The sequence below is a fragment of the Cetorhinus maximus genome, chromosome 21, assembly GCF_964194155.1.
Source record: "Cetorhinus maximus chromosome 21, sCetMax3.hap1.1, whole genome shotgun sequence".
Classification (NCBI taxonomy): Eukaryota; Metazoa; Chordata; class Chondrichthyes; order Lamniformes; family Cetorhinidae; genus Cetorhinus; species Cetorhinus maximus.
The window spans coordinates 8538717-8558941 of record NC_135899.1 but is presented as its reverse complement, the minus strand read 5'-3'; the positions used below and the strand labels follow the sequence as shown (position 1 = coordinate 8558941).

At 46.4% G+C, this 20225-nt stretch overlaps 1 protein-coding gene across 1 annotated transcript in view; it reads right to left on the bottom strand.

The window, feature by feature from the left end:
• LOC144695617 (tenascin-X-like) overlaps positions 1–20225 on the bottom strand; it is a 205783-nt gene that overhangs the window by 107317 nt on the left and 78241 nt on the right. The window contains exons 8-13 of the mRNA XM_078566513.1: positions 17856–18380; positions 15985–16362; positions 14302–14700; positions 11968–12240; positions 9949–10242; positions 4931–5203 (exon numbers count right to left, since the gene is read on the bottom strand). Coding sequence (XP_078422639.1) covers positions 4931–5203; positions 9949–10242; positions 11968–12240; positions 14302–14700; positions 15985–16362; positions 17856–18380 — 2142 coding nt within the window. The remainder of the gene's footprint in view (positions 1–4930; positions 5204–9948; positions 10243–11967; positions 12241–14301; positions 14701–15984; positions 16363–17855; positions 18381–20225) is intronic.

Below are 20225 nucleotides of genomic sequence, written 5' to 3'. Positions count from 1 at the left end.
GGGGTCACCATTTAAAAATAAAGAGATGAGGCGAAACTTTTTCTCTCAGAGGGTCGTGAGCCTTTGGATCTCTCTTCCTGAAAAGGTGGTGGAAGCAGAGTCTTTGAATAGTTTTAAGGCAGAGGTGGATAAATTCTTGATAAGCAAGGGGCTGATAGGTTATCAGGGGTATGCGGGATGCAGATTTCAGGTTACTGTCAGATCAGCCATGATCTTATTAAATGGCAGAGCAGGCTCGAGGGGCTGAATGGACTACTCCTGCTCCTTGTTCGTATGTTGTATTTGTACAAGGCATTTGATGGTCAAACACCCAGTGAGAGAGGGAGATACACATCTTGAATTGTCGTGTAAAACATTGAGCGTTTTATTAATATTTGAAGGTGGTGGACAATGAAACGAGTTCCCAAATCACGGAGTCATAGGGTCGTTTACAGTATAGAAGGAGGCCATTCAACCCGTCGAGCCCAAGACAGCTCTTGGTGGAGAAATCCAGTCAGTCCCACTACCCTACTCAATCTCTGTAGCCCTGAAATTCTATTTCCTTCAAGTGCCCATCCCGTTTCCTTTTGAAATCACGGCTTGTTTTACGTTTCCACCAGCCTGGAGGGGCAGCGAGTTCCGGGTCATTATCACTCGCTGTCTAGAAACATTCTTTGATCTTTGCTGCAGTGAAACACCTGATGTTGTCACTACAGTTTTTTTTTGTATCCTCATCTAGCTGGTGGCAGGCCTGAGGCCTGTGATGCGTGGGCAGATCGCTGCGAGTCCACCAGGCAACCTGCTCACCCTCAGAGACCTTGAGGTCTGATCTGTCCCAGATAGAGGCCATCCAGGAGAACTGGAGGGAGTCTGCCATGTTGTCATAGAAACTGAGACGCCTCCCTATCCTTCAGATTATAGGACCAGGAGGAGGAGGCCATTCAGCCCCTCGGGACTATGTTGCAATCCTATTAGTTTTGGACCTTACTCCTCTTGGTTCCATATCTTTCAAAGCCTTCTTTGGGAGTGGGGGAGGGGGAATTTTCTCAAGACTTTGCCTGTTCTGCTGGTACAACCTCAGCTGAAAACTCGGTGCATGTGCACGAACGTGAAATGACAGTTAGAAGCCCCGAGGAAATTCACACTCCTGAACCTCCCCCACTATGATTGCACCATCACTGTTTTGAAGGAGAGCAGGAGAGTTCTTCCCTGCCGTGTCCTGGGCCAATATTTGTCCCTCCACCAACACTGCAAAAAAAAAATTACCTGAGCCTTTGTGACCTGTGGGATCTTGCTATGCACAAACTGTGACGACCCATCAAAGAGAATGCGTGATTGTTTGCAGAGTGCTTTGGGTCATCCTAAGGTTGTGAAAGGCACTATGCAACTGCAAGTCTTTCGTTCCATGAAGCAGAGTGCCTGGTGTAGGCTGCTACCCTGGCCCATGGCTTCTCGCAACGGCCCCTTTGGGAATTGCCATGGCAATGCACTGAGAATTTTGCTAGTGAACCACAGGTCCCTGACAGAGATCCAGGTCATGGGGAGACCCTGAACTCAGACAGCAGCAAAAGGGATTCAGAGCCTCTCCCTGATGTGACAGGAGAATCTGAAGCCATCACCTGCCACATCAATAACTGCCAAGTCTACTAAACTTAGAACGATCAATAAATAATGATTAACTGGCCTAGGGTCTGTTCTTGTCCTCATCCTGATTTAATAGCCTGGACAAGATGATCAGATACATCTGTCCATGACAGTTCGGTAGGAGTGACCACCGCACAGAGATGAAGTCCTGCCTTCACATTGAGGATATCCTCCATCGTGTTGTGTGGCACAACCACCGTGCTAAATGGGAAAGATTTCGAACATATCAACCAACTCAAGACTGGACACCCATGAGGCGCTGTGGGGCATCAGCAGCAGCAGAATTGAACTCGAACACAATCTGTAACCTCATGGCCCAGCATATCCCCCACTCTACCATTACCATCAAGCCAGGGGATCAACCCTGGTTCAATGAAAAGTGCAGAAGGGCATGCCAGGAGCAGCACCAGGCATACCTAACAATGAGGTGTCAACCTGGTGAAGCTATAAAATAGGACTACTTACATGCCAAACAGCATAAGCAGCAAGCGATACACAGAGTTATGTGATCCCACAACCAACGGATTAGATCTAAGCTCTGCAGTCCTGCCACATCCAGCCGTGAATGGTGGTGGACAATTAAACAACTCACTGGAGGAGGTGGCTCCACAAATATCCCCATCCTCAATGATGGAGGAGCCCAGCACAGCAGTGCAAAAGATAAGGCTGAAGCATTCGCAACAATCTTCAGCCAGAAGTGCCGAGTGGATGATCCATCTCGGCCTCCTCCGGAGGTCCCCAGCATCACAGATGCCAGTCTCCAGCCAATTCAATTCACTCCACGTGATATCAAGAAACAGCTGAAGGCACTGGATACTGCAAAGGCTATGGGCCTTGACAACATTCTGGCAATAGTGCTGAAGACTTGTGCTCCAGAACTTGCCGCATCCCTAGCCAAGCTGTTCCAGTACAGCTACAACACTGGCATCTACCTGGCAATGTGGAAAATTGCCCAGGTACGTCCTGTACACAAAAAGCAGGACAAATCCAACCTGGTCAATTACCACTCACCAGTCTTCTCTCCATCATCAGTAAAGTAATGGAAGGGGTCATCAACAGTGCTATCCAGCGGCACTTGCTTAGCAATAACCTGCTCACTGATGCCCAATTTGGGTTCCGCCAGGGCCACTCAGCTCTGACCTCACTATAGCCTTAGTTCAGGCATGGACAAAAGAGCTGAACTCCAGAGCTGAGGTGAGAGTAACTGCCCTTGACATCGAAGCAGCATTTGATCGAGTTTGGTGTCAAGAGGCCCTAGCAAGACTGGAGTCAATGGGAATCAGGGGGAAAACTCTCTGCTGGTTGGAGTCATACTTAGCACAAAGGATGATGGTTGTGGTTGTTGGGGGTCAGTCATCTCAGCTCCAGGACATCACTGCAGGAGTTCCCCTGGGTGGTGTCCACGGCCCAACCATCTTCAGCTGCTTCATCAATGACCTTCCTTCCATCATAAGGTCAGAAGTAAGGATGTTCGCTGATGATTGCACAATGTTCAGCACCTTTCGCGGCTCCTCAGATACTGAAGCAGTCCATGTCCAAATGCAGCAAGGGCTGGACAATATCTAGGCTTGGGCTGACAAGTGGCAAGTAACATTTGAGCTGCACAAGTGTCAGTCAATGACCATCTCCAACAAGAGAGAACCCAACCATCGTCCCTTGATCTTTCATGGCATTACCATCACTGAATCCCTCACTATCAACATCCTGGGGGTTATCATTGACCAGAAAATGAACTGGACTAGCCATATAAATACTGTGGCCACAAGAGCAGGTCAGAGGCTAGGAATCGTGCAATGAGTAACTCACCTCCTGACTCCCCATAGCCTGTCCACCATCTACAAGGCACAAGTCATGAGTGTGATGGAATATTCCCCACTTCCCTGGATGAGTGCAGCTCCTACAGCACTGAAGAAGCTGGACTCCGTCCAGGACAAAGCAGCCCACTTGATTGGCACCACATCCACAAACATTCAGTCCCCCTACTACCGGAGCACAGTAGCAGCAGTGTGTACTATCTACAAGGTGCACTGCAGGAATTCACCAAGGCTCCTTAGACAGCACCTTCCAAACCCACGACCACTACCATCTGGACGGACCAGGCAGCAGATACATGGGAACACCACCACCTGGAAGTTCCCCTCCAAGTCTTTCACAATCCTGACTTGGAAATATATCGCTGTTCGTTCACTGTCACTAGGTCAAAATCCTGGAACTCACTCCCTAACAACACTGTGGGTGTACCCACACCACATGGACTGCAGCGGTCCAAGAAGGCAGCTCACCACCACCTTCTCAAGGGCAACTAGGGATGGGCAATAAATGCTGGCCCAGCCAGCGAAGTCCACAACTCGTGAAAAAAAAATCAGCCTATAAATTAACTTGTGTGTTTGGCAGCTCTAACAGATAACTTCATTCGAGTGGGCTGTCCACGATGAACTGCATGTTCTACAGTTATGGTATGTGGCAGTTCTGGCTGAAGACTACAACCCTTTCACAGGAGCAGCAGGAGGCCCCTGGAACCAGTTCTACCATTCAGCTGATCCATGTCTCATTTCCCTGCCTCGGTTTCACAACTCTTAATGCACTTACCCAACAAAATTCTATCAATCTCAGTTCTGAAAGTTTCAATCAGCTCTCCCACACCCCAGCCTCAATAGCTGTTTATGGGGAAGAGAGAGTTCCAGATTTCCACTCCCCTTTGTGTGAAGAAGTGCTCCCTGACATCTCCTCAGAACAGCCGAGCTCTAATTTTAAGATTATGCTCCCTTGTTGTGGACTCCACCGAACCCACCCCCACCAAACCCACCTTCAACTGGAGGAAAGAGTCTCTATCTACCATAGCCTTTAATCAAACACTTCAGTTAGATCCCCTCTTCACCAGTGTGCATGGGACACAGGCAGCCAACTTCACAGAAACCAATTAGGAAATATTAACTATTGGGACAGATTGAACAGATGTGGGGCTCTTTTCTCTAGAAAAGAGAAGGCTGAGGGACGACCTGATAAAGGTCTTTTGGATTGTGAAAGAGTTTGTGAGGGTGGACTTGGAGAGAGTGATTCCACTTTGTGTGGGGGAGAGCAGAACTATCTTGGGAGTGAGGGTATAAAGTTGACATTCTACCCGATCCCATGGGATTCCCAGCCAGAGAGTTGGGGTAAAATATCCCCTCCCCCAATTCCAAGCTAGAAATGAAGGAACCATTCTCTCTTTGTTGAAGCATGGGTCCATGAAAATGGAAAAACTGAAATATTTTCACTGAAAGATGCAAATTAATTCATCAATGAAGGTAAAAAAAAATCAGCGTACCTGTGGTGATCACAGCAGTGGTCAAAGGCTCTGTCCGTGAGCCACCAGATATCCCGTAGAGATAGACGGCGTATCCGGTAGTAGGCCTGAGGCCTACGATGCGGTGTGATCGTCGTCCGCCAGTGACTGTGATGTTGTGGGTCTCCTCAGAGCCCTGGACTCTGTACTGGATTAAAAAGGTTTCAAAGGCCCTGTCCACTGTCCAGGAGAGTCGGAGAGAGTTAGCCGTGATATTAGAGGTGGACAGGCTGCCTAGCTTTATAGCCTCTTTATCTGTGGAAGTTAAAGGAATAAATGTGATAAAGAGTTCGTGATAGAAAGAGATTCTTACTGGTCAACCCAACAGGAACCGGACCTTGAGAATAATTACACAAGATTTCAAGTTCCCCTCCAAGCCCCTCTCCATCCTGACTTGGAAATACATCACCGTTCCTTCACTGTCACTGGGTCAAAATCCTGGAACTCCCTCCCTAACAGCACTGTGGGTATACCTACAGCACATGGACTGCAGTGGTTTAAGAAGGCAGCTCACCACCACTTTCCCCAGGTTAATTAGGAATGGGCAATAAATGCTGGCCTAGTCAACGATGCCCACATCCCATGAAATAATGTTTTTAAAAATCACCTGTAGCCATAGACATCTCTGGACAATATAATGTCAGCTCAGTAGATTGTCAGTAAGTGTTCAATAACAACATCAGAAGAAAATATTGATCCAGGATCCAAATGTACAGTTGGACACACATTCATAGAATCTTACAGCACAGGAGGAGGCCATTCAGCCCATCATGACTGTGCCAACTCTTTGAAAGAGTTATCAGTCTCTCTCTCTTCCCTTGCTTTTTCCCCATAGCTCTTCAAACCTTTCCATTTCATGTATTTATCCAATTCCAGTTTGAAAGTTATTATTGAATTTTTCTTCTGCCTATCACCTGTGTCCTCTGGTTATGGCCCCCCCCTGCCACTGTCGACTTGATTACAATTCTTCATAATATTCTTCACCTCTGCCCATTCCCTCCCTGCCAGCTTTAGGAATTTACTGGATTTGCACCTTAACTGCCCAGTAAACCCACCACAGAAACCCAGATGTCCCGTAACCAGCTCGCACACCCAAGCACACCAACAGGACAAGACATTCTGGAGCTGAAGGGTGAGGGAATAAGTCCAATTGGGCACAAAGCGAGATGCCCCCTTCAGTAAGATCTGGGCTATTATATCACAATGACCTTGTGTAACAACTCTCTCTCTCACGCTCACTCATTCTCTCACACTCTCTCTCACACTCTCTCACTAACACTCTCTCATGCTCTCTCTCACGTTCTCTCTCTCACGCTCACTCTCTCTCACGCTCACTCTCTCTCACGCTCACACTTTCACTAACACTCTCTCACTAACACTCTCTCACGCTCTCTCTCATGCTCTCTCTCATGCTCTCTCACACTCTCTCTCACACTCTCTCTCACATTCTCTGGGCTGAAAAATACGGCTACGCGCTGACAGCATGGTCCGCATCTGGAAGTCGGCAACGTTCTGACTTCCTGGCTCGCCATTGGTACCGAAACAATGATACGGTAATTCCTGCCAATTAGTGGCAAGGGCGTGTTACAGACTGTCATCCCGCCCAATGAGTGCACAAGGTTGGATTGTCCGGTCTCTCAGTCTGGCCAGAGTCAAATTAAATTTTAGCTACTCTCTGCCAAACATGTCAATCTTCATAGATGGCAGAAATTTTAAAAATTAGCAAGTCTCTCACCTTTTGGCATTCAGGAATTGTGTATTTATTACACATTTCTATGCATAGGTGTCTGTGCCATCGGAGCAGGGGGAGAGGCATTCTAGAAGGGGCAAAGCTGCCCCCAGATTCAGTGAGGCTGCCCTTGGTGCCCTCTTGTATACAAAAGGAGGTTATGTTTCAGCTGTACAGGGTGCTGGTGAGACCACATCTGGAGTACTGTGTACAGTTTTGGTCACCTTATTTAAGGAAGGATGTAAATGCATTGGAAGCAGTTCAGAGAAGGTTTACTAGGCCAATCCCTGGAATGGGTGGATTGTCCTATGAGGAAAGGCTGGACAGGCTAGGCTTGTATCCACTGGAGTTTAGAAGAGTGAGAGGTAAATTGATTGAAACCTTTAAGCTGTTGAGGGGCCTTGACAGGGTGAATGTGGGGAGGGTGTTTCCTCTTGTCGGAGAATCTAGAACCAGGGATCACTGTTTAAAAATAAGGGGTCGCCCATTTAAAACAGAGATGAAGGGAATTATTTTCTTACAGAGGGTTGTGAGACTTTGGGCGGGATTTTCTGCACCTGCCTGCCGCTGGGATCTTCCTGTCCCACTGTAAGTCAATGGACCTCTGACTGGGGAGCTGCCTCGCCGGCAGTGGGTCCCCTGGAAAATCCCGGCCTATGAAATTATCTTCCTCAAAAGGTGGTTGAGGCAGCATCTTTGAATATCTTGACGGCAGAGGTAGATAGATTCTTGATAAGCAAGGGGGTGAAAGGTTATCGGGGGTAGGCAGGGATATGACATTGAGATTAAAATCAGATCAGCCATGATCTTATTGAACAGCGGACGAGGCTCGAGGAGTCGAGTAGCCTCCTCCTGTTCCTATTCATATGTTTGTACGTCCTGTGTGCAGTATATGATCGATGTGACCAGCTCATGTCACACACTGGGGGAAAGAGGACCAAAATTTCACCAAATCCCTTCTGTAGCAGTGGCAAGACATACTATAGAAGCAAAAACAAAAATAGCTGGAAAAACTCAGCAGGTCTGGCAGCATCTGTGGAGAGGAACACAGTTAACGTTTCCAGTCCGTATGACTCTTCAACAGAACTATAGAAGCCTTTGCTGTGTTAAGGTGTCCCTTGTGTCACAGTCATCCACTCGATCATGGCCAGGGCCATCAGCAGAAGCATCCCCCAGGTCCCTTAACTCATCATTACCCTCGTCCTTAGACGATTGGCCTCCATCTGGCAGGTTATCACCCTCCAGTGCACCTCCTCTTTGGTTGGCGATGTTATGGAGTGCACAGCAAACTATGACCATCAGAGACACACATGAGGGGGAGTAATGTAAGGCACCTCCAGATCTGTCCAGGCATCAGAATCACATCTTTAGGAGACTGATGGTCTGCTCCACTCTGGCCCTGGTGCTAGTGTGGCCCTCATTGTACCCCTTTTCCACATGAGCAGTCCCTGTAGTCAATGAAGTGTTAACTGCAAAGCTGAGACTGCTGCAGCTTTAAAACCCGCCCAAACAAGCTTGCCCTTAAAGAAATGGATTCCCTGCCTGTCGTGATTCTCACCCTGAAGGTGTATTATTGCCTTCTGAATGTATTATAGCAGCGAGTTGGGTTGTTAATACCTTAATTGGCTTCTGCATTGCAATTTAAATAACACAGACGAGTTTCCAACATTTTGACCCGCTCGCGTACCGTATTATCACAGACTAGCGTGATGACGTAAACAGCATCTGAGCCCATAATACACTCCGCAAAGTGGCAAACAGTCCTGATCTGGGAGTGAACTACTCAACCCTCTCCCTCGCTCTCTCTCCCTTGCTCTCTCTTTCGCACTCTCTCTCTCTCACTCTGTCTCTCGCACTCGCTCTCTCGCACTCTCACACTGTCTCAAATTCTGTCTGTCTGTCTCTGTTGTGCACCCATTTTTACACAAGTGTCAAAGGTTACATGGTAACAGGAGTGCTTCAGAAAACGTGGAGGGATTTTGGTATTGGGCGAAGATAGTGGATGACATTGAACCTTTTAACAAAGTGATTAATAAGGCATATAGGACATGGGCTTGATAAATAGAGTTTGAAAGACAGGAAGTTATGCTAAACTTTCAGGCCTAAACTCTGGAATTCCTTCCTTACACCTCTCTACCTTTCTTTCCTCCTTTAAGATGCTCCTGAAAACCTACCTCTTTGACCAAGCTTTTGGACGCCTGGACCTAATATCTCCTTATGTGTCTCCATGTTAGATTATGTCTGATAATCACTCCTGCGAAGCTCCTTGGGATGTTTTATCGGGACTATATAAATATAAGTTATTGTTGCAAATCTTTGTAAACCAGCTGGAGGGTTGTGTCCAATTCTGCGTGCCACACTTTAGAAAGGATGTGAAAGTTTTGGAGAGGATATCGAAGAGATTTACTGGAATGGTTCCAGGGATGAAGGATTACAGTTATTTGGATAGAATGGAGAATTTGGCATTCTCTTACAGTAGAGAATGCATAGGGGAGATTTGATAGAGGTATCTAAGTCCTGAAGGATTCGATTAAATAAAGAAAAACTTCCACAATGGTGAAGGATCGATAGGAGCACAGGAACATGGGACTTAGGAGCAGGAGTAGGCCATTCAGCCCTTTGAACCTGCTCTGCCACTCATGGCTGATCTGGTTGTGGTCTCAACCCCATTTTCCTTTCTGTCCCCCATAACGCTTGGCTACCCTGTCTAACTCTGCCATGAATAAATTCAATGATCCAGCCTCCACTGCTTTCCAGGGATGAGAATTCCACATAATCACAACCCCCTGAGAGAAAAAAATTCTCCTTATCTCGGCCTTAAATGGTAGACTTCTTATTCTTAAACTGTGTCCACCAGAGGGCACAGGGTTAAGGTGAAAGGCTTCTGTTGAAAGGTCACTGACCTGAAACGTCAACTCTGCTTTTCTCTCTCCACAGATGCTGCCAGACCTGCTGAGTTTTTCTAGCATTTTCTGTTTTTATTATAGTTTTAAGATGTTTGGCCAAAGAACCAGAAGTGACATGAGGGAAAGTGTTTTCATGCAGCAGTAAGTGGTTGGGATTGTGAATGCACTGCCTGATAGGGCGGTCGATACAGATTCAATAGCAACTTTCAAAAGGGAAGTGGGATAAATACTTGAAGGAGGGAAAATTGCCGGGTTATGGGGAAAGAGCGGGAGAGGGGGACTAACCGGATTGTTCCTAGAAAGAGCTGGTGTGGATTTGATGGCTGAATGGCCTCTTTGTGTGCTGCACTGTTGATGGAAATTACCTGCAGTGGTAGCTATGGTGGTGATTGGTTTAGTCTGCTGGCCAGAGGAGACACCGTAGAGGTAAATAGTGTACTTGGTACTAGGCCTGAGGCCTGTGATGATTGAGGAGCGGAAGCTACCGGGCAGCTTCAACTTCTGCACATCCTTTGATCCATCGACTCTGTAGTGTATGTGGAAGGTGTCAAAATCCTTTTGTGCAGACCAGGTGAGCTGGAGGGAGCGGTCTGTGATGTTGGAAGACGTAAGTCTGTCGAGTTTTCCCACATCCCCTGGCTTCACTTTCTCAGTGGAATCTAACCGAAAAAGCAGGCGAGAATTAAAAGCATTTTAAAAGGCGTTGGAACCGTAACAGGAAGTCGGGCGAGGTCAGCGCCCAGGTGCCCTCTGACCCTGTGACCCGGTTAGCCAGCAGGGAAAGCTTCACTCTGCCCCTTCCCCCACCCTGTGGGAGCTTGATGGGATCCAGCACAGACATTTTACACAGAGTTTGTAAGTATGGGTAATGCTGGAGCATTATCTTCTCCTCTCTTCTGAACAAATGTTGGAATGAGGCGAGGCCATTTGGCTCATCGAGGCCATTCCTACTACATGAGCAAAATGTGGCCAACTCATTCATGGAAAACTACACATCCTCCCCATTCTAACCCTGTATGAGTTAAACAAATCTATGCATCTGAAGGAAGGAAGAACTTGCATTTATATAGTGCCTGTCATGATCCCAGCTTTACAGTCAATGAAATGCTTTGAAGTGTAGTCACCTTAGGAATGCTGAAGGGCTTAACCATGCCTTCGTTACTTCGAGACTTGACTATTGCAACTCACTCCTGGCTGATCTCCCACATTCTACTCTCCAAAACTCTGCTGCCCACATCTTAACTTGCAACAGACCCTGTCCCCCTGTCACCCTTGGGCTCGCTGACCTACATTGACTCCCGGTCAAGCAACGTCTTGATCTCAAAATTCTTTGCCTTGTTTTTAAATCCCTCCGTGGCCTCACCACAGATCCCCCCATCTCTGTAACCTCCCCCATCCCCACAACACTCCGAGATATCTGTGCTTCTTTAACTCTGGCCTCTTGAGCCTTCCCAGCTTTAGTCACTTCACACTGGTGGTCATACCTTCAATTGCCTGGGCTCTAAACTCTGAAGTATCCTCCTTACACCTCCCCCCACTCTCAACCTCGCTTTCCTCCTTTAAGAAGTTCCTTCAAACCTACCTCTTTCATCAAGCTTTTGGGCATCCGACCTAATATCTCCTTATGTGTCCCGGTGTCGTATTTTGTTTAATAATGTCCCTATGGAGTACCTTGTGATCTTTTAATACATTAAAGGTGCTATTTAAATATAAGTTGTTACTGCTGGAAATTCGGCAGCCAACTTGTGCACAGCAAGCTCCCACAAACAGCAATGTGACAATGAACAGATAATCTGAATTTTTTTTTTTAAAGTGATTTTGGTTGAGAGATTAAATATTAGCCAGGACACCGGGCAGAACTCCCCAGCTCTACTTTGAAATAGTGACCGCAGGGTGGTTTCCATCTACCTGAGAGGGCGGACAGGGCTGCCCATTGAGCCATGCCTGGCAAAACTTTCTGGATAGAAATATGTGCACAAATCAGCTGTTGCATTTTTTACATCTTAACAGTGACATCAAGTTCACGGCCACTATTTCGAAGGAGAGGGAGGTCGCCTGGCCAATATTTACCCCTCAATCAAGATCACTAAAAAAAACCCGATTTATTTGGTCATGATATCATTGCAGTTGGTGGGATCTTGCTGTGCACACATTTGCCTGTCTTATTAGCATGTTACACAACGTTGCCATGGTGATGGCACTTCAAGGGTACTTTATTGGCTATTTAAAACTTTGGGATATTCCAAGATGGTGAAAGGTGCTATAGAAATGGAGGTCAAGCCTTTCTTTTTCAGGGGGAGGGGGTGAGCGGTCAGGGACAAGGGAGGTGACCCCCATATAGACTGACTGCTTCGTAAGGGACCCTTTAACCTTGAACGTGTTACCTGTGGTGGTGTCCAGTGTGAAGGGCCTGGTGCGTCGCCCTTCTCGAACCCCGTACAGCCTCACCGTGTACTCGGTTGCAGGACTCAGGCCCTTGAGAACAGCTGACCGGAACCGGCCTTGCACTTTGCGTTCCTCCCAGCGCGCGGAGCTGGTCGACACCCTGTATTGGATAACAAAAGAGTCGAAGGCCCCTGCTGGAACCTTCCAGGACAGGCGGAAGTCCTTGGCAGTAATGTCTCTAACCGTCACATTGCGAAAACTAGCAACCTGGTCTGAAGGGGTGAGAACAAAAACAGACAAAAGAAGAAAGTGAGAGGCCTTGACATTCCACAAAACTCGAGTGATTGTTATTCTTTTTTTTAAAAATCTCTTATCAGGCAATTTCACTTAAAATCTCTGCACACGTTACCCAATTTACCCCCTACACACACACATTCCCCAATTTACCCCCAACACACACACATTTCCCAATTTACCCCTACACACACATATTCCCCAATTTACCCCCAACAAACACACACATTCCCCAATTTACCCCCAACACACACACATTCCCCAATTTACCTCCTACACACACACATTCCCCAATTTACCTCCTACACACACACATTCCCCAATTTACCCCCAACACACACACACATTCCCCAATTTACCCCCAACACACACACATTCCCCAATTTACCCCCAACACACACATACATTCCCCAATTTACCCCCAACACACACACATTCCCCAATTTACCCCAACACACACACATTCCCCAATTTACCCCAACACACACACACATTCCCCAATTTACCCCCAACACACACATTCCCCAATTTACTCCAACACACACACATTCCCCAATTTACCCCAACACACACACATTCCCCAATTTACCCCTACACACACACATTCCCCAATTTACACCAACACACACACACATTCCCCAATTTACCCCTACACACACACATTCCCCAATTTACCCCTACACACACATTCCCCAATTTACACCAACACACACACACATTCCCCAATTTAACCCCAACACACACACACATTCCCCAATTTACCCCTACACACACATTCCCCAATTTACCCCCTACACACTCATCCCAAGTACACCTCCTTAACACCCACAACTTACCTTCTGTACACACCTTCCCCAGTTTACTTCCTGCACCCCCCATTGACCCTATGCATCGCCTTAATTTGCCATCCTGCATACACTTTCCCCAATTTTCTCCCGTACTCACCCCAATTTCACCCACAGAGCCTCCTCATTCACACTTTTCCCAATTACCCCCACCTGCATTCCTTTTGAGCTCCCACTCACACTCTCTTCCCCCCCCTTCACTCTCTACTCCCACCCCACACACCCTCCCTCCCCTTCCTCATTTTCAATTGCAACATTGCCTAATGGAGCCGAGCAGATTATTTCAGTGTGGGAACTTGAGCTCACAACCTCCTAAAGCAGATGTATAGGATCTACCACTGAGCCATGACTGACACCACTGACTTTACCCCTTCTTAATACCAATGGGACCAAACTTTTATTCCAGCCCGATTTTCACCACACACACATAACACAAACTGCCTGGACCCAAGACCAGGAGAATCAATCCCAATCCATCAGTGACAGCTATCGTGATTCCCAAAACATTGGCAATGTGCTTTAAGACTGTTCCGGAATGGTCACCTCACCTCAAGTTGTCACAAAGGTAAACAACACACCTCACCGAAAATATATAACTAGTCAGATCAGCCATACGCGGAGAGCAAGATGATTAAAGGACTTGATTGAATAGGTAGAGAGAAACTTTCGTCTGGTTGGGGAGTCCAGAAAAAAGGGGCAGAACCTTACAATTCGAGTCAGCTCATTGAGGGGTGAGATAAGGAAGCACTTTCTCACACAAAGGGGAGTGGAAACCTCTCCCCTTTCCCAGGAGAGTTGTCGAGGCTTTCAATGACAAATGTCAAAACTGAGATGGGTAGATTTTTCTCATGTGAGCGTGTTAATTAACCAAGGCAGGCAAAATGGAGTTAAAATACAGATCAGCCATGATCTAACTGAATGCTGGAACAGGTTTGATGGGCTGAATGGCCTCCTACTGCTCCTGTGCAGCAAGGGGATCCCACTCTCCATGATTCTGCATAGATTCTTCAGTTACCTGCCTGAAAAATAATACACGCATGCAGACACAGTACAGAAACCTATAAAGAAAGGGAGTGGGGAATTGAGGGGTTTAGAGGGCATCCAGTGTAAATCCTCCCATGGATAGGATGGTGTCCAATCAGTAGCTTCCTGTGCAGAGAGAACTAATCCATTAATCCCATATGAGTTGGTTACCTGTAAGAGGAGCTGAGAGTTTGTCATCAGTCGCAACTTGGTGGGTAATGTTAGAGTTAACGGCAGGGGTCAAGCCCGAGAGGTCAAAAGGCCGAAGGTCATTGGGCGCCTGTGTTTGGGAAGAGTTGGACACAGTAGCGTTCTCGGGACTGACGAGTGAATGATTGAAGGCTGAGGGAGTCAGGTTCTCTGAGGCAATGTTGGAAGTGGCTGGGTCCTCTGGCTCTGTTTTTGAGGTAGCAGGCAGCTCCGGCACCTCCTGCCTCACTTCCTCCTCCTCCTCCTCCTCCTCTTCATCCTCCTCCTCCTCACTGCCTTTCCCCTGAGTTTCGGCTTGTGCTGTTTGAAGGGCGGTCGAATCCATGTTCGCGGCCACTGGCCCTTCATCTGGCCCAGGCACTGAGAGAAGTTGATAGTAAAAAAGGAGATAAAAGGTCCTGTTAATATTCACTTATTAATCGACAGCGCCGAACTCATGAGACAGCCATTCTCCTCTTCAGAAGCTGTGTTTTTGACTGAAATGAAAATTGCAGCAGCAGCACAGTGTAAAACGCCTGTTCAGAACCAATTCTGGCAAATACATCATTCACCAATGTACACTAAAGCTGTGCATTATTAACCTGGATATCATTGCCCAGTCCACAATAAACCTGTTAACGAGAAGTTTTGTTCTAGACTTTTCTGTTTGCAGGTGGCCAACCAGAGCTTTGATACTGGTGCCTCAGTGATGTGATACCCAGCTTATACCCAAGGTGATGTTGACTTAATTTCCCTTCATCTTATCTGACCCTCAACTGAGCTCCCAGCCATACATCCACTCCACCGCTGGTGCCGCTGACTTTCACCTCCATAATATCAGCTATCTTCACCCCTGTCTCAGCTCATCGACTGCTGAAACCCTCATCCATACGTTTGTTACCTCCGGACTTTGCTATTCCAATGCTCCCCCAGGCTGTGACCTCCCCACTTCCACTTTCCATAAACTTGAATCTCTGTTGCCCGTGTCTTAGCTCACATTAAACCCCATTCCTCTATCACCCCAGCTGTGCTCACTGACCTACATTGGCTCCAGGTCAATCAAATTCTTGAATTTAAAATTCTCATTCTTGTTTTCAAATCCCTCAATGGTCTCGCTCCTCTATCTCCGCAATCACCTCCGGCCCAAGAGCCCTCCCAGAAAACTGCGCTCCTCTAATTCTGGCCTCTTGAGCATCCCCCATTTTAATCATTCCACCATTGGTGGCTTGACTTCAGTTGCCAAGGCCCCAAGTTCTGGAATTCTCTCCCTAAGCACCTCCACCCCTCTACCTCGATTTCCTCCTTTAAGATATGCCTTAAAACTACATCTTGGAGCAAGCTTTTGATCACCTGCCTAAGACTTTCCTTTGTGTGCATTGTGTTAATATCATGTGAAGAGCCCTGAGGACATATTACTCTGTTAAAGGTGGGTGTATATAGAAATGCAAGTTGTTGTTGTATGGATTGTGAGGTACTCTTTCTTAAAAAAGACATGAGGTAGAAGGTGAAATATATTCCGATCCCACACAATCTCCATCTGAAGGTCCCTTTTCAAAAAGATATATTATAAAATTAAGGATAACATCATCCACATCAGAGAGAGGTGGCCAACTATGATCTTTACCTAGGAAAGAACAGAAAGGGTCAAAGTTTGAGAGTCAGTACCTGCAACTCCTGTAATGTGAATAGGTTGGGAAGGATTGCTCCCAGAGGTGCCGTAAAGGGACACTTCATAGCTTTTGCCAATGGTTAGACCTGTGATGTTTGCTGTCCGTTGATCACCACCCAGGGCCACCTCTGAGAGGACAGTGTTCGTGGAGGGATCTCTGTAACTTAGAAGCAACGTGTCAAACAAGCCTTCTGTAATGCCCCAGGAGAGGACTACATGCCTGGAGGTGGCATTCAATGTGAATGGGTTTGGAGATTCCTTGGAGCCTGTGGCTGAAGCTCTGGAAACTATAGGCTTCCTGGAGCTCCCCAGAGGGAGTAAGTAGATTTTCGAAGTTAATCGAGATGAGCCGCTATTTTCTGTTTTATCCTTCCCTGTTGAAAGGAAATGGGAGGGGATGGGATTAAAGTCAATTTTTCATTGGAAAAATAAGTTTTTATTCCCGTACAGTGTGTGACTACTGTGCCAGATCTCAAGGTCACCTTCAAATTAATGATAAATGCAACGTTTGATCATGAAGTTATAAATAAGGGAGAATGGTTTACAGTCGCCATCCCCCACATCCCATACCAATTCGCTGTCGCTTTAAAACTCTCATTACAGCATATTGAAATAGAATAGTTTGTTATTTTCATGGAAACTGGAGGGATCCCATTGAAAAGCAAAATGGCTTACCAAAGTTATCATAAGCTCCCTGACCTTAACTAGAATCATGGGACTGTGCAGCACAGAAGGAAGTCATTTGGCCCATTGTGCCTGTGCCAGCTCTTTGGAAGACCTATCCCATTAGTCCCACTGCCCCACTCTTCCCTGCAATTTTTCCTTTTCAGGTGTTTACCCCATTCCCTTTTGAAAGTTATTATTGAATCTGCTTCCACTGCCCTTTCAGGCAGCACATTCCAGGTCACAACGACACATTGTATAAATAATTCTCAATATTAAATAAAGGAAACAATTCTCAAGGGGGTGCAGAAGCAGAGATATCAGAGGGTATATGTGCAAAAACCATTGAAGTTGGCAGGGCAGGCTTAGGACATGGTTGATAAAGCTTACAACTTTATCTACGGGGGCATAGAGTACAGAATCAAGGAAGTTATGATAAACTTGTGTAAAACACTGCTTCAGTCTCAACTAGAGTATTGCATCCAATTCTGGGTGCCTTTCAAAAGGTTGTGAAGGCATTAGAGAGGGTGCAGAAAAGATTCACAAAAATGGTTCCAGGGATAAGTAGCATCAGTTACACAGATAGATTGGAAAAGTCAGGATTGTTCTCTTTGGAGAAGCGAAGGTTGAGGGGAGATTTGAGAGATATTTCAAAATCGCGAGGGGTCTGGACAGAGTAGCTCAGGAAAAACTCTTCCCATTGGTGAAGGGTTGAGAACCAAAGGGCATCTATTTAAAGTGAATTATTTATTCTTTCACAGGATGTGGGCATTGCTGGCTAGGCCAGCATTAGTTGCCCATCCCTAAAAGAAGATTGGCAAAAGAAGCAATGGTGATATGAGGAAAAGCTTTTTAATACAGCAAAATATTTCGGATCTGGAATGATCGGCCTGAGAGTGTGGCGGAGGCAGATTCAATCTTGGCTTTCAAAAGAGAATTGGATCATTACTTGAAGAGAAAAAAAATTGCAGGGCTAAGAGAAATGGTGGGGGTGTGGGACTAGATGAATTGCTCATACTGAGAACTGGCATGGACATGAAGGGCTGAATGGCCTCTTTCTGTTCTGTCATCAATTTATGGTTTTGTGATTCTATACTGAACAAATAGTGTGTATCTCTGATTTAGTTAATTTTTAAACAATCAGGAATTAAAGCATAGTAACATTATGTGACAATGCTAGCTGACTGGTTCAGGTGTTAAATACCTCCAAGAATCTCCTGCTTGGTTGGTTCAGGTGTCCCTGTGTGTAGAGGGGTCTCAGGTCCTTTGCTGGTTCGCTGGGCATTGAGAGAAGTTTCTTGGGCTCCGTTCGAAGAGGGTGAGCCAGCAGGTCCTTTCTTACGCTTCAATATAGGGGGAATCCCGGGGGACCCAGTTACCTTTCTTCCAGGGCCCACAAATCTCCCTGGTCCTACCAAGGCAGGTCCTTGTGTCTTCCTAATGGGATCGTTTCCATTTTTGGACTTTTTAGCTATCTGTTCCCTCTCTGAACTGACTTTGACTCTGGCAGGCGGGGTGCCAAGAAACACCTTAGGGGAGCCAATGGGGCTTTTGGCAAAGGCCGGGTAGCGCCGAATGATGGATCGTGCAGTCACACCCACATCAGCGGAGATTTCAGCAGCCACTATCTTTCTGGAGATGGCCCTCGAGATGTCCTGGATGAATTGGTTCTCGTTGGTAGCCACTGCGGGAGTTGAGTGACTGACAGCCAGTTTCCGTTGGGTGAGACCTTCAGTTAAAACAGAGCTGACAGTGAGTAGCTGTTACCTTGTGTCTGTGACAAGAGGTTAGAATGACACTTTCTCATTGACCATTTATGACATTCTTGGACCTCCACTTTACACATTAAATCCCTCCTGAATTCTGCCCTGTTCACCTGCTGTGACAGAAGACCTTTCTCTTGTGTTAGTTACACTCAATTCTACATTTGAATTCCCCAAAGATAACAGACAAATCTGCTAAATTGCAACAGGAGCAGAGGTTAACCAGTTGAACCTTGAATCATTGAACTTTGACCCACTGACCTTTGATCATCTTTGACTAAACCTTGACCCAGCGAGATAGATGGATTGATAGCAGTTTGTGTTAAGTGGAGAGGAGTTCCCCACAGTGGGTGGAATTTTCCACTCCCCACCCCCCACTAACCTCCCGCAGCAGGTCGCCCCACCAACTGCAGCAGGGCCAGCAAACCTCTGAATTCCCCGTTCCCATCAGTGGGACCGGAAGATCCCACCGGCGTGGAGGGATGGGAGGATTACGCCTGGTGTCTGTCTTAACTCAGCCATTGTTACTCTCTCCAAAAGCTCTGTTGTGTAGCAGCAAATTTGTCCTTTCTGCTTGTGGCGTTTCTTGACATGGGACTGAGCCCTATCACATTCCACTCCTCATCGTCTTAATATGGGCATTAACAACTAAAATAATAGCAAAAAAACTGCAGATGCTGGAAATCTGAAATAAAAACAGGAAACACTGGAAAAACTCAACAGCTCTGCCAGCATCTGTGGAGAGATAACAAATTCATATGACTCGTCTTCAGTTGAGTGTTACTGAGATAAGACATTTTGTCGAAGCTTTTCGTCTTGCACTCATCAGGACAATCGCAAGAAAATACCAATGTCGGGGGAAGCAACAACTTTATACTGTATGAGAAGAGAGTTCAGCTCTGAAGAAGAGTCATAAAGACTCAAAACGTGAACTCTGTTCCTCTCTTCAAAGATGCTGCCGGACCTGCTGAGTTTTTCAGCATTTTCTGTTTTTATTATAGGCATTAACCTGCTTATTTTAAACAGGATAGACCCTCCCTCCACTAAAATAGGAGCATTGCCTGTGCTCCGATAGTCACTTCTGAGCTTTAGCAAGTGAATCTATTTGAAGAACCGTAGCCCGTATGTTGTCGGGGGTGAACCAAAACCCCAAAATACCACCCCCCACAACAATGTTATAAAGACTGCAGCTCTTTAAAAATTGCTGCTTTCCCACAGGGAGGTGGTGGAAGGGGACAATGTCCTGAGAAACCCACTTCAGTCCAACTTCATCTGACTCCCAGGACGTCAACTGTAGAAATGAAAATGAGAAAGAGAAGCAGAAGGTGGAAGAGGTGGAGACTGCGGAAAAAAGAAAGGGGAGATCTCACGAGCTGATGCTGTAGTGAAGAGAATAATTTACACTGGCTGAGCACTCCCTGAGTGCAATTGCTCATCGCTCAAAGCTGCTGAGGAATTCACTGAAGGAGAAAGGCAGGGAGATAAGTCAAACTGAAGAACCTGGAAAGACAAACAAATAATTAAATAGTCAATATTGTCCCGACAATTTGCAAAGAAGTTCACTGCCTAATGCTGAAATAGGCAGCAAGATACTAGGGCAAGGGGTGGGGTGGGAAGGAAGAGGAGGCAATGCATACCGCAGACTCAAGTAAAGCTTGTTGGATTAGGAATCTCATAGAGTACAGGTTATAAACTCTGCCCCTGTAAAGTTTTATATAATTTGTACTTTTTGCTGTTTAATTCAGTCAGTTATCATCAGCTTGTGGTTTGAACTCTTCATAACCCACTTTTTTCAGTGTAACGTATTCTCT